The sequence below is a fragment of the Panthera tigris genome, chromosome A2 (genome assembly GCF_018350195.1).
Source record: "Panthera tigris isolate Pti1 chromosome A2, P.tigris_Pti1_mat1.1, whole genome shotgun sequence".
Lineage (NCBI taxonomy): Eukaryota > Metazoa > Chordata > Mammalia > Carnivora > Felidae > Panthera > Panthera tigris.
This window is the reverse complement of record NC_056661.1, coordinates 152,314,070-152,328,720: the sequence shown is the minus strand read 5'-3', so window position 1 is coordinate 152,328,720 and position 14,651 is coordinate 152,314,070. Positions and strand designations below refer to the sequence as shown.

Genomic DNA, 14,651 nt, shown 5'->3' with positions numbered 1-14,651 from the left:
TATTTTATTTTATTATTTTATTATTTTATTTATTTTATTTTATTTTATTTTATGAAAAATAATTTAAGTTTATTTATCCATCCTGAGAGAGAGAGAGAGAGAGAGAGAGAGAGAGAGATGCAGGCAGGCAGGCAGAGAGAGAATCTCAAGCAGGCTCTGTGCTCACAGCATTCCAGCTAAGCACTTCACTTTTGAAAAAAGATCGATCGCGATATGGTACGGGCACCTTTCCCACTACTTCCATTTGCTCTTTGCACATCTCTTTCCTCAGTTTCTTGCTAAAATCCACAGGGTAAGGATCCTAGGATTGGAAGCCTCAGCCAACGTCAGGCCCTAGGGCAGCCATAGACCCTGGTATCAGGGCCTCATTTGGTGAATCCGTGCCTCCCCCACGGTGTTACTAGGTGAGATCCAAGGAGAGGATCCACTTGTCCCAGCTCCTCGGTTTGATTCTGTCACTCTTTCCGTATGGTCAGTTGTTTTCATGCAAAATGAGTCACATATATAGACTATATTCAGGTCAAATTCAAAAATAAGATTAACACTTTGTCCTCTTTTTCACTTCTCGCATAGCCTGTGCTCTGTCATTTGTGCTTTCTGCATAGTGCGTGTGCTTCAGAGGGCTCGCTCCCTTCCCTTGTCACCCTCTCAGGGCCTAAACCCACACTTAAGCCGGCACCGGGAATGTTTGTGTTGTTACATCTTTGAGCAGAAACATTCTGATCCCATAGCACATGTTAACCATTATAGGATATGAAAAAAGCGTAAGACTTAGCCCGTGCCTGTGGAGACTGAAATGTATTGCAAGAGACAAGACTTAGAGTCATGACCATATTAATGAGTGGAGTGGCGCCGTATGTCAAGATAACACATTTATGTAATAAAATGCATTTTAAAATATAGTAAGGTACCGTTTGCAAGGCCACAGTAACCAGAGTAAAATAACTTAGAAAGGGAGGAAACTAGTATTGTCATGGAGAGCTCTTTAGGAAGTGATCACAACGGATGAGGAGGTTGGGCAGAGGGGAGGGGGACATTTGGGTTTGGGTTGTCGGGTGATTGGAACCTGAGCTTTGAGTGGAGCTGAGACCTTTGAGAGGATGGGTGCAGAATGAAGAGGTCAAGGGCCCTGGATCAGGAGACAAGGTTAGGGAAAGGAGCTGGTGAAGGAATTGAAGGCAGAGGGGTTGAAGCCTATCCCTCCAAGATCACGTCAGATGGGAGGCTTGGCAGTGGTTGGGGTGGTCAGGAGGGTGGGGAGTGGCAGATTTGGAATAAGTAAGTGGGATTTCACATAATTTAGAAATTGACATCTGGTACCTCAAATCTTGCTTTAGGGGTTTAGAGGGAGAAGCAGGTGAGGAAGTTAACGCGATGCTCACAGATTACTTGTTGGGGTTTCTGGTTTTTAGTATGGAAGCGTTCCTAGAGTGAGGTTACAGTGGAGCTGGTGGGACACACTGGAAGTCAGGAGACCTGGAATTAACCTAGCTCTGCCATCAGATGAGCCATGTTCCTTTAGACACGTCACCTATGTCACCGTGGTCGCTAATGCATTGAGGACGTAACAGTCTGTGTTGTGTTTGTTTACTGAGTCATGTTTCTAGCCATCAGGAGATCACAGCCTCCAACTACTTGTTTTGACCTGAAACGACGAGGACTCTCCAGGTTTCTCACAGAAGAAGGCATGTTCTTCGTGTTCCTCACAGAAGGGCTGTCCAGTAAACGAGTGCAGAAGAATTAGCGAATGACCTGTCTTCTTTGTCTGCAGCCTTGGACAGAGTGAAGAGGCCGTCCCCAGAGTCCCAGAGCAGCAACCTCTGGGTCATTGTCGGTGTGGTCATTCCAGTGCTCGTGGTGACGGTGATCGTCATCATCCTCTACTGGAAACTCTGCCGCACGGACAAGTTGGACTTCCAGCCTGACACGGTGGCCAACATCCAGCAGCGTCAGAAGGTAAGGGGCGTAATTGCCCCGTGTTCACATAGGCCGTCTTATGGGCTAGGGTAGGCTGAGTTCAGGCTCTTGATACTGAAAGACAGGAGAGGGAGCTAGTAGGGACATTTTGTGGCTTTAACGGTGGTATCCCTTTGCCTCATATTTGCTTACTGGAACCCCGTTTCTTCTTAGAATTAAATATGTGCCAAGAAGATGAAGCTGTATCAAGGCTTAGGAATGTTATAAGCTCCCAGGTTGTGTGATTTTATTTATGAGATGATTAAAGATCACATCCATTTTTGTATGAATTCTGATCTATTTTAACCCTGGATAGCTTCAGAGAACAGGAGCTAAGGGAGGGTTTCTCAGATCTGTATCTCAATTTCGTTCATACACGGCCTCACTAGACAGTTTATTTTCCATGCACCATATTGGAAGTCCACTATCCACTTTGATTAAGATCATGTAATCATTAAAAAATGATACTGCATGCCTTAAACATTTTAAATATACAAGTGGGTTCTTATTTGCCAATCTTTTGATATACTCTGAATCTTTTTTTCTTTTATATTTTATTTTTGGGATTGTTGGTTTACTGAGAAGATTCTGTGTGGTTTTTCTTGTAAGAAATAACACCTCTAATGCATCAGCTGCTGTTTCCAGCTTGGGTTTCTTTAGAGAAGAGCAAGCAACCTGAGTGCAGAATTCTCTAGATTATTTTTTTCAACACCCACTCCAAGTCTGCCATCTTTTAGAGTTAATTCACCTACCCCTAATTTGACAGCAGTGTTTTTAAAACATCTTTTTCATGTCATTCCAAAGCACTCAATTTAGTTTTTATAATAATAGCAGTTCTCACATTTATGTTTGAGTGGTTCCTGCAATGTTTGTCACATAGCAGTTTCAGAGCAAAGATATTGACTCTTAGTAAGTGTCTAGTTTTGGTTGATCTTTTCTGAGCAAAAACATGCCAAATACCCAAGAAGAAGTCAGTAGCTGCACACGTCTAGCCCACCGTGCCAATTAGCCATTGCCAAGGGAATGGAAAATGGTAGTCCATCTACTGTGTTTATGAATGTACACCCTCTGTGCGTCTCACACATTTAGAGGGCTCATTTGACTCTAGAAGTTTGATTTAAAAAAGCAAGCAAGAGGCAGAACAAGAAGAAATAAAGGGCTGCCTGTTAGCCTTTGAAATTTATTCTGTTTGGCTGTAAGAAACGCTGCCCATGACAAACCTATACCTATTGAAAGAAAAAAAATAAGTATTTTTTTCTTATGAATTAACTAAAATGCAAAGCCGTGACTAAGTTAGAAGCTTATGATTATCAAATGTATTGGAAGCGTTTTAAATTTTTTTTTTTAACATTTATTTATTTTTGAGACAGAGAGAGAGAGAGCATGAACAGGGTAGGGCCAGAGAAAGAGGGAGACACAGAATCTGAAACAGGCTCCAGGCTCTGAGCTGTCAGCACAGAGCCCGACGCGGGGCTCGAACCCACGGACCGCGAGATCGTGACCTGAGCCGAAGTCGGACGCTTAACCGACTGAGCCACCCAGGCGCACAAATGTATTGGAAGCATTTTATACACTAAGGTTCTATTTATTACCTGTCTTCATTTATTATTTACATAGTGTGCTAAGGTTGTTTTGTTGTTAGGCGAGGTAGTGGCATGGAAAAAACCTGGAAAAAATGCTTGATGTGCTGAATCATTCATTGCGTGAATTTCATTGTACTAAGATCAACAGTAGGTTTGGAAATGTTTTTGTTCCGGTGAAAGAGTAATGTTACAGAGAGATTTACCAAGTATAGATGGTTATGTCGTCAGGTCTTTCATGTTCCATGTTGCCCAACATAAACACTCCCCATGGAAGCCCATCTGTCATCTGTTCCTTCATTCAACTGTCAGAGGACAACATCCCTTGAGTTCAAAACAGGATATTCCCCAAGTTTTCTCCTTCTCCTACTTTTACTTCTGAAATATTTTCGTGCCCCAGATGTTGCTATAAATCAAATGGACAGAGTTTCAAATAGAACCTCCAGCCCTCGGAGTTGCCCTTTACGGCATGTTTGTAGGAAGGTCTCCTGCATGAAGGGGACCCCTGAGGGAGTGTCTTCTGACACTGGAAGGGGGGCCAAAGCCCCGTGACATTTCAGAAGCGTGGTCTTTGTTTTGCTGGCATAGGAACCCACTATATAGGTCTTGTCTCGTGTTTATGATAGGAAAAGGATGATCTGTGTTTAGTTTAGAAACAAATATCTCTACTTTACAACTGTTTCTTCTAAGATTTACGTGGCAGTAGTGAGGGGCCTCTAGCCCATCCCTTGGGACAGTTTGAAAAGATGCCAGCTTCCCCTGTGACGTCAAGAGTTCTTTCTCCTTCTTGTGCTCACCCTGTCCCCCCCCCCCTCCGATGTTGCTGCACTGCTACTCCCCTAGATCCCCCGAGCAAATCTCAGAGCTACAAACATCTGGAAACAATAAATGTGCTGACCAAGAGTCCACACCCACTACCCCTTGTAATGAGCAGGAAACCTCTTCAGATTGGGAGTGGATTCGTTTTGACATATGATAAGTGGGAGAGACCATTCTGTTACATTTGGAGACAGGGTCCTTTTTTATTTCCACTAATTAAAAAAAACAAACCTAACCCATATCTTTCTTTTTTCTGTAGTCTCTTTAATGTGTAGCCCAAAGCCATCACTTTTTACTGGTATCAGAAAAACTGCAGCTTGGACCCACCTCGCCCTGTTTGAGGCTCTATTTAAAGACATGGATGGCATTGGCTAGATGCTGCTGATCCCACGGAAGCTTGTTCCTTCTGATGGGGTAGTCCATACTCTGTTGTTGGCGTGGGACCATGGTTCCTGACCTGTGGGCACTGTGGGCAGCCAGAGGGAGCTGCTTCAGTCACTGCTTATCCGTTCACCCAACACCCAGCCTTTGCTCTGAGCCAAGCAGGGCCAGGCTGGGTCACAAGCCCAGATGACATGCAATCCCTGCCTTCGAGGCCTTTAGTAAGAGAGGACAAGTGACCCAGACACTGACACATTGCAGCCTAAGTCTGTCCAGGCTGCCACGGAAGCAGGGAGGAGGGGCAGCTACCCCATTGGGCAGTGGGCTGCCTCTGCCCTCTGGGAAGGGGTGATGCTGGGGCTGAAGCTCAGAGGTTGAAGAGATGAACCAGATGAAGTGGGCTCAGGTGGAGGGAATGGTCCATCTGTCAGGAACGATGGAGAAAAGGTTTATGGAAGGGCACAGGAAAAACTGAGGGGACGGTAGGCAAGAGCCAGGCTGGGAGGGGTTGTAGGACAGATCAGGGGTTGGCAGTGGTGCTGTAGGTAGTGAGGAGCCAGTGATGGATTTTCAGCAGGGAGAGCAGCTTGAACATATTCATGCCGGGAACGACCACTGTGGAAGGCTGTGTGGACAGCTGATGGAAGAGAGAAGCTTCATGGGCATTTCTTCCATCTCAGCCAAATTCCTCTCATCTCCTGCGGTTGCTCTTTGATTCTCTGCAAGGACCCCGTAGCACCTAGTTTGTGGGGAGTTCAGTTCCCCCGCTGTCACTTGGCTGCTACCTCCAAGACTGCAGGGTGACCAGAGGTCCCAGGGCTGCAGCAGGGACAGACGGTGGTAACGTCTCCTTGTCTTCGCCTTCTGAATGGAATCAGCATGGCGACCGTGGTGACTTTTCACAGATCACATCCACCAAATAAGAAATGCATAGACAGTGCTGCGGTCTGCGAGACTGCAAATTTTTATTCAGGCACGTTTGGGGTTTGCTCTGTGGTTTCTATTGTCATCTTAACTGCTCCTTCCCAGGGGTTCAGGCTAACTGGAGAACTGGGGATTCGCTCCGTCTTGTTCCACCCAGGTCGTATTATATTTATGGCTCATGCATTTTAAAATTCATCAGGCATCTTTCCTATTCTTTGGCTGACCTGCTTTACCAGCCCTCTCTGACTCGTCGGCGACGTATTCCAGTGGGGCACGGACAATGGGGACTGCCCCCTCTGTGACATATTAAAGAGGGATGGAACAAAAGAGAGCCATCTTTCCTCAGAAATAATGGGTCCTTAGAGAAATACTGAAGGCCCTAATTAATTGTGGCTCTTCTTTTATAAAATACTGATTGAAGCTTATTCTGCATGGGGAAGCCGGAGACACAATACAGCCAGACTTAACTCTAGATTTTTTGTTTGTTTGTTTGTTTTTAAGAAATGGAAAAACTAGAAAAAAAGCATTCTGGAAAGTAGGGATAAAACAAAAGGAGCTAATTGCATAAGTGGGCAAGGTTTCCTCTAATTTCTTCCTTTTGTGTGTTCTAAGGTAGCTTTTGTTTTGTGCAGAAGCACAGGTTAGTTGCCAAATTTCTATTGTTGAAGGTGGTGACTCACCCTGCCTGTAAGTAGTGCAAGATCTAATGGATATATTCGAAGACGTTGGTGGGAATCAACAGTGAGCCGGCAGGGCCTTTCCTTGGTTCCCCACAAGATCCAGTAAGTTTGGAGCCCCAAATGACTTTTTAAAATTCATTTAGTGGGCGCCTGGGTGGCTCAGTCGGCTGAGCGTCCGACTTCAGCTCAGGTCATGATCTCGCGGTCTGTGGGTTCGAGCCCCGCGTCGGGCTCTGTGCTGACAGCTCAGAGCCTGGAGCCTGTTTCGGATTCTGTGTCTCCCTCTCTCTCTGACCCTCCCTGTTCATGCTCTGTCTCTCTCTGTCTCAAAAATAAATACACGTTAAAAAAATTAAAAAAAAAAAATAAAAAAAAAATAAAATTCATTTAGTTATCAAATATTTATGGAGGGTCTACCCTGTCATATCTTGGTGCTGAATTAGAAAATTTTGTATCTAACTTTATAGCTTTTATCTGACACCTGAGAACACTTAGCAATTTCTGTTAACTGCTTGACATTTCATCAGCCAATAGCAACAGCGATGTTGTCAATTGCACCTGGATGGTACTTAGACATTTATGAAGCATTTTGACATATACATGTGCTTGTTTCTTGCACGAACTCTGAGAGTTTGTCAGGGTAGGTGACCAGTATTAATCCCTAGACTTGGGGTACACAGACTGGACCACAGAGGCAGTGCCGTTTGTATTTTTTCCTTTATTCACTTTGGAGACCTTTACTTGGAGGAGGCAGTCTGTGGCTCCTTCAGTTTTTCTAAAGCTGACCGTCTACCTTGCAAAAGTGATTGTTTCCTGGTCATTAGAGGCATTTACTTTCTTACTGGGAAGTACACTAAAGAAGATTTTACCAAGATTTACTAAATGGTGTTGATGGGGTTGACTCAGTGACTATTGATTATAGCCGTGATTCTTCCATTTAGAGGCAGTTTGTTTATGGAACTAACAGGAGGTGTGGCAGGGGTAAAAAGCAAGGGAAGGACTCTTACGACAGGAGGTAGGAAAGGGGAACCAGAGTGATGCCCAGACCACAGGCACACTCACGAACAGCCCCCGTCTGTGGTGGAGTAGTCCGCTCTGGTCACACGGGATCATTAATTTAGAAAACAGAGCCTCACCGGGTCTTTGCCTCTTGTTTCCAAGCAACAGCTTTGTAAACTACATTTATAGTAAGTTTTGTCCCCCTCTGCTGGAATAAGTCATTATTACCGACTACTTCCTTTCTAGTCACAGATTGTAGACTTTTAGTGCTAAAAAGACCTTCGAGATCACAGATGTAAGCCTTTGGTGTTGTCACTCGTTTGGCATGAAGTTAGCACAAATATGACAAAACCTTTTGCTCCTACACATAGCCCATTGTCTAAAATAACTCCTTAGGTTGTTTTGGCCTTTGTCTTTGACTGATGGACTCTCTTTAGGAATACAGCCTCGCCAAGGGCTTTGGTGTGCATGTGGCTTTCCTCCCAAGGAGACCCGTGGGGCAATTATTGAAACGCAGTTTAGTTTCCTATACTCTTCAAGTTCCAATTAATGACACATAATGCCTCCCCCCGACCCCCGACACTTTCAGTGTCACCGCAAAGGGTGCCTCACCTTTATTGCCCACATTTCTATATACTTTTGAGCTCTTTTCCTGTGTTAGCGCAGCCCTGGGAGCTGAGGCGTGGACTCCGTCATGGCAGGTCCACGGGGTGTTGGCTGTGGGTTTGGTGTTGCCACCACGTACCTAAGGTAGGACTTCCGCATCCACCAATGTGAGAGCTGGGCTTTTTCAAAGACCTCTTTCTCCTTTCTCTTTGTGCCCGCATTACTTATTTTGGCCACTCCTTTCTAGAACTTCTCTATCCCCTTGCCTTCTATTACATTAGACTTCACAAATTCTTTTATTTCTTTGAAAGTCACCTATTTATTTCCCTCGCCTCTTCCTCTGAGCCCCAAACTATTAGATGTTACCCAGCATTTTGTCCACAGACTCTGTTTCCATCTTTAAAAATATCTCAGGACCCCTTCACGTCATCTTCTGTACAGATGCTCTCCAAGTCCTATCTCCAGCCTGAAATCTCCCCCAAGCTGTCATCGTCCATGTCCAGTGACACCAAGCTCTTCTCCTTTGGAGCGTTGCCTGCTATCCCAATCTGAAGCGTGTCTGAAGTGAAACTTGTCTTTTTATCTCCTCAGGTTAGCATTCTTTCGTGACGAATGTGCCTTCCACTGTTCAGGATGCCTGCCTATAAGTCATTCAAGTTATCACTGGCTGCTTTCCCTCCTTTGCCTCTTGCGTCTATATTTGGCTTCCAGATCCTTCTGCCTCGTCTTTAGAATTGTTCATTACTTCCCAATTGGTCTCTTTGTGTCCTGTCTGCTTGGATTTTGGAAATCTGCCTCTTTAGAAATGCTTAGTGGTTTTCTGCTCTAGAAACTGGCACTTGGTGTTAGGCAGCCTTCTCTCTGTCCCCACATTCTGACCCTTCTAGGGCAGCTGATGTGCTCTCTTCCCAGCTTTCAGGTGTTCTCTGGCCCCTGACACAATCTTAGGACATTCTCTGTGTAGCTGCCCTTTTGCATTTATTTCCAAGTTCTTCCTGTCCTGCGAATCCCGGCCTCAGTCTCCATTTCTCGATAAAGAATATCTCGCCCGTGCCACTGTCTCCATCTAATCCACTGCATAGCACATGATCATGCTACTGTGATGGTGGCCAGGTATTGTCTTGCAGTGTCTTTTGTATTATGGTCTAGATATTTGGTCCCATAATCTTCTTTCATCTTTCGCAAGTATCTGTCTTTTCTGCCAACTCTAGGTATAAACAGCCCTGTGCGCACTGTTGATGTTTTAGAGATGCTTGTTCAGTTAGATTGGTGGGGTGGCAAGCACGATCTCGGGTCGGAAGTTGGCACTCACAGTCTTGCCGGCCCTCACAATCCCCTTTTACAGTCCCCGGACTTCAGATTGACTCTCTCGCTTGGGTGTGTCTGTGTGTTTTAGTTGCAGATCCCTAGCGTGAAGGGCTTTGATTTCGCGAAGCAGCATCTGGGTCAGCACAATAAAGACGACATACTGATTATTCATGAGCCAGCACCACTGCCGGGACCTGTCAAGGATCACACCACACCCTCTGAAAACGGAGATGTGCCCAGCCCCAAGGCAAAGATCGCTTCCAAGAACGTCCGTCACCGAGGAAGGTTCTTATTGGGCTTTCTGTATTGTTCTCTATCTCAGAGCATGTTTCCGTTTTCAGTTTGTCGGTTTCCAGTGTCAAAAGAGCTGATGGTGAGTATTCCCTGGGTCTGGAACCCCAGGAGACTGGCGCCAGCTTGCCCAAAGTTAACGAACCCAAGGGCTCTTGATCCACTCCGGTGGACTGCCATAGGAGGCCAGGCGCTTTTCTCAAGTATTTAGCGTTATAAATCGCTGCCTCTTGTGGTTTAGTGGTCCCCCTGAGACTTGGTGAGGTATTGACTAGCTCAAGTGTGTGTATTCTGGGGTGGGTCATTCTAGGCCCTCAGGACATGATATCAGAAGTCCTAGATAAAACATGCCTGACACATAATACACACTCAGTCCATATTGGTTTTGCCCTTGACATTATGCCAGAGGCTGGCTATGACTTGGTAGCTTTGTCTGCAGGTGACTTTCATCACATCCTCCTTTCTTCGCCTGTCTTTTCGCCAGCCGTCTCTGTTGTCTCTCTCGTTAGCGTGTTTCCATGGGCTCCGCACCACCTCCCCCCTGCCCAGCTCCCCATTCCCAGTGTATTTCCATTCTTCCTATCAAAGCAAAGTGCACGGAGGACTGCCTGTTAACACGCCGCCTGGAAGTCCCCCTTTCACCCTCTGATCCTGTGAGAAGGGCTGGAGCTTGGTCAAAGATCAGGATCAGGTTTTATGCAGTTGACTGTAGAACTCAGCCTGGTCACGCCACGGTATGGAAGCTTCAAATTATCAGCCCTCCTTGAAGCTTTGAACTCCAAATCTTGATCTCCTGCTAAGAGGGGGAGAAAAATGTGTGATCATACCAACACTTGAAACGATGTCACAATTTCTGACTTATCAGAAAACCTACCCCGGGGGTTCTGGCCTAGTTTTAAGAATTTAATGGATGTTACAACGTGATCTTTACAAAAGAAAGCGAATTATGTAGAGAGATGTTACTTGCTTAATTATCTTGCAGGCTAAGAATAAATCAAATCATTAAAGATCGTCAAAAACGTTAGTATAATTTTGCCAAGTTTTTTTTTCCCCCTCCCTTGGTAGTACCATTCTAAACATTAGTCACATTAGACCATTTCAGTGGTCTGTGGTTAAGGTAGTATTTCAGCATCCCTTAGGGACACACAGAGAAGGGCTACTAACTGCTTAAGGGTTTTCATTAGCCTGGTGCAGCCTGGGTTCTCTGACATCCTTGCTCTTTATATGTAGAATCAAATCTCAGGAGTGATTGTTGCTTTTGTGTTATAAGTGTTGGCTTCTGCCGAAGCTGTGGGGTTCTTTGGGGTGTCTTCAGGACCACCCTGGGTTCCTAGGAATTCTGTAGTCTCAGTTGACCTGGAACCGGGCCTTAACCCCAGATCTTCTGATACAGTCTCTGCTGGACCCAGACTGCCAGGCCAGGGCCCTGGTAGCCGAGGGACCATCCTCCAGTGTGGCACTTAGTTTCCTGGTATTTGCTGAAACACAGCCTGCTGAGCCATATAAGCCCTGTTATACTGTCTTCACGAGGGGACTGTGTGCTGTGAGTGTGTGTTCCTTGTAGATGATTTTTTGGACGGTCTCATTTCTGTCTGTTTTGCCTCGAAGGCTGCCTTCCACACCTAAGTTAATGTGACCTTCCCCTCCCCTCCCCTCCCTTTCTTTCTTTTTCCTAATGCTTGTGTTTGTTTTGTGTCTGTAGAGTTTCTCCATCAGATGCTGACTCTACCGTAAGTGAGGAGTCCAGTGAGAGGGATGCAGGAGACAAGACGCCAGGAACGGCGAACGATGGCCAGCCCCACAGAGCCCCACAGAGCGGTCAGTGATTCTTCCCATTCTCCACGTTAACTGTAGTAATTAGGAGATTCCAGTAGAATAAGGTTTTATGCTATTTCACATGCTAAACATTTAACAAAAAAATCTGCAGTGGAATATTTGTTATCCATATGGTGAGTTTCTCAGCATCGACCGTCACTGTCTGATGTGGTACTGGTGTCTGGATGGAGGCGAGGGACTGTGCTAGAGGTTAGGGATTCACTCAAGTACGTTTGGAAGTTCATAGCCATGTTCCATTCTAGTGGAGAGTCCTAGTGGTTTGCCTCCCCCAAGAACAAGGAGGAAATCAAACTACAACCAGACTCGCAAACACTACCTCCAGGATTTAGTGACCTTCTTAGGATCCAGTTCCAGTATTTCCCAGCTGCCACTGCCAGAAAGTCGTTTATGTATCATGGGTCCAAATGCATTATATTTGGTTCTGTTCCTAGATCATTCTTCCTATAGGTCATTCGGTGCAATCGGGTGGCGTAGCATATTTGAATCTGTAGTCTGTGGTTGTTTAGGCCAGGTATGAAATGAACTTCGTGTCCGTCCCAAAGACATGAACGTGGAGCTCTTGCTCCGTGACAAAACTAAGCCCACAGGTCTAACCAGACTTAGGAGCATTTTTTGGTGTGATGGCAAGGTAGCTTGGCTTTAGTTTAAGAGATTCTGTTAAGTAAATGTGCTAGTACAGCTGTTGTATTTGCTGGAGTTTTATTTATATTTCAGGGCCGTTTCAGTAATGCAAAGAAAATTGGGATGCCCCAGGATACTGTTTTTAATAGTAATTTTTATACTTCAACATTTGCTGTCATAAATTTCTTTGTTTCAAAATGCAGTACCGAGTGAACCATATTCTATAAATGAACAGATTCTAGATGGAAGCTAGAGGGCCTGATCTATCATTGTCATGCTGGTGACCTTGCAAGTCCCTTAGCCTTTGGAGCTTCTGTAGGACTAAACTAGCTCATTTTTGAGATTCCTTCCAGCTCTTTTTTGATGTTAAAGAAAACTCCCTTAGAATAAAGGAAGAGTTTTTTCTTTGGATCCAGTTTCACAGAATTGTAAAAGTTATTTAAGCACCATGGTAACAGGTGCCCTGTTTCAGACAGACAGAACTAAAATCTAATTTTGATTCTGGGAAGGAAATGTTTGAGAGGGAAAAAGAAAAAAAAAGAATCAGTTCTGGAGTTTCTCAGTTTCTGTTCATTGCTTATCTGAGAAAATCTTGCTTTTAGTTCCTGCATTTAACTCCTTACTAACAGTATTAAAACCAGTATCTTCTGTGTGGCTAACAAAAATCAAATATCACTATCAACACATACTCAAAATCCAACTAGTAAGCATGTCAGGTGTGGGACTGAGTTGTCCGCGGAAGGAGGCAAGTACACTAGATGTTGTGAGTTCTGGAAGCTAAGATGTCACCATTATGATTTGAAGAGACGCCACAATCTGTACGTTATTTTCATATTTTAGAAAGATGATTTTCTCACTACAAATATCACTTCGCTTGAAAGATCTTGTTTACTTCTTTAAAGCTACCATGAAGGTATTTTTTTGCTTGCATAGAACTTAAATACCCTACAGAAAAGATTGGGAGTTTTAAAAAAAAATTTATTTATTTTTAAATTTACATCCAAGTTAGCATGTAGTGCAACAGTGATTTCAGGAGTAGATTCCTTAATGCCCCTTACCCATTTACCCCATTCCCCCTCCCACAGCCTCTCCAGCAACTGTCAGTTTGTTCTCTGTATTTAAGAGTCTCTTATGTTTTGTCCCCCTCCCTGTTTTTATATTCTTTTTGCTTCCCTTCCCTTATGTTCGTCTGTTTTGTAATTTTTTTTTTTTAACGTTTATTTATTTTTGAGACAGAGAGAGACAGAGCATGAACAGGGGAGGGGCAGAGAGAGAGGGAGACACAGAATCAGAAGCAGGCTCCAGGCTCTGAGCCATCAGCCCAGAGCCCGACGCGGGGCTCGAACTCACGGACCGTGAGATCGTGACCTGAGCTGAAGTCGGACGCTTAACCGACTGAGCCACCCAGGCGCCCCAACGTCTGTTTTGTAGCTTAAATTCCTCATATGAGTGAAGTCATGTGATATCTGTCTTCCTCTGACTAATTTCGCTTCGCATAATGCACTCTAGTTCCATCCATGTTGTGGCAAATGGCAAGATTTCATTCTTTTTGATTGCTGAGTAATACTCCATTGTGTGTGTGTATATACACACCACATCTTCTTTATCCATTCATCCATCGATGGACGTTTGGGCTCTTTCCATACTTTGGCTATTGTTGATAGTGCTGCTATAAACATGGGGGTGCGTGTGCCCCTTGGAAACAGCATACCTGTGTCCCTTGGATAAATAACTAGCAGTGCAATTGCTGGGTTGTAGGGTAGTTCTATTTTTAATTTTTTTGAGGACCCTCCATACTGTTTTCCAGAGTGGCTGCACCAGTTAGCATTCCCAAGGATTGTGAGTTTTTAATCATAGCTTTTGAATTATTTTGTGATTCATGTAAAAGTCCTTCTTTTGTGACAAGTCATAGTTGCCTGAGAACCACTTGGGTCCCTCCTCCATGTTGCCCTGGGACCAGTGTTCTGTCTTAACACAGCAGATGCCCTGGCCTCTAGGTCCTTTCTGACTCGTTGGTAAGACTTGAGATGGATGTCACAAGTCCTCTGACCCACACTGCAATGGTGGCTGAGAAAAGAGCATCATTGATTTTGGTCTATTAGAGGTTGTGCTTTATCCCCTGGCCAGCTGACTATTTTTGGAAGGTGGGTAGACCATGATGCATATATATGACCGTCTATGGACCCTTAGGAGGTTACTTAGATGTCATTGTGTTCAGTTACTGTGGTTTTAGAGTAAGTCACATTGTTACCACGGGTTCCCTTTAGCAGAGCTGTGAAGAGAGAGATGAGCTAGGGAGACGATGTACCTTCCTCGTGTGAAGGCAACGGCATTCAGCCTGGTACTGTGCCACCATTGTGGTATTCTTGCCTAATGTTGTGTCCCTCCTCCTCTGTCATTGGGAATCCACTGAGTAGGTAAGGACTGCGAAACATGTGCGTGCAAGGATGTGATTTAAAAAAAAATTTTTTTTTTAATGTTTATTTCTGAGACAGAGAGAGAGCCTGAGTCAGGGAGGGGCGGAGAGAGAGGGAGACACAGAATCTGAAACAGGCTCCAGGCTCTGAGCTGTCAGCACAGAGCCTGATGCGGGGCTCAAACTCACAGACTGAGAGATCATGACCTGAGCTGAAGTCGGACGCTCAACCGA

At 44.8% G+C, this 14,651-nt stretch overlaps 1 protein-coding gene across 4 annotated transcripts in view; it reads left to right on the top strand.

Moving 5' to 3' along the window:
• KIAA1549 (KIAA1549 ortholog) overlaps nt 1–14,651 on the top strand; it is a 136,384-nt gene that overhangs the window by 69,836 nt on the left and 51,897 nt on the right. For all 4 annotated transcript variants that reach the window (XR_006213053.1, XR_006213050.1, XM_042973289.1 and 1 more), the window contains 3 exons: nt 1,772–1,956; nt 9,342–9,538; nt 11,247–11,362. Coding sequence is in view for 2 of the 4 variants with exons in the window: in XM_042973289.1 (XP_042829223.1) it covers nt 1,772–1,956; nt 9,342–9,538; nt 11,247–11,362 (498 nt within the window). In the remaining 2 variants the exon portion in view is untranslated. The remainder of the gene's footprint in view (nt 1–1,771; nt 1,957–9,341; nt 9,539–11,246; nt 11,363–14,651) is intronic.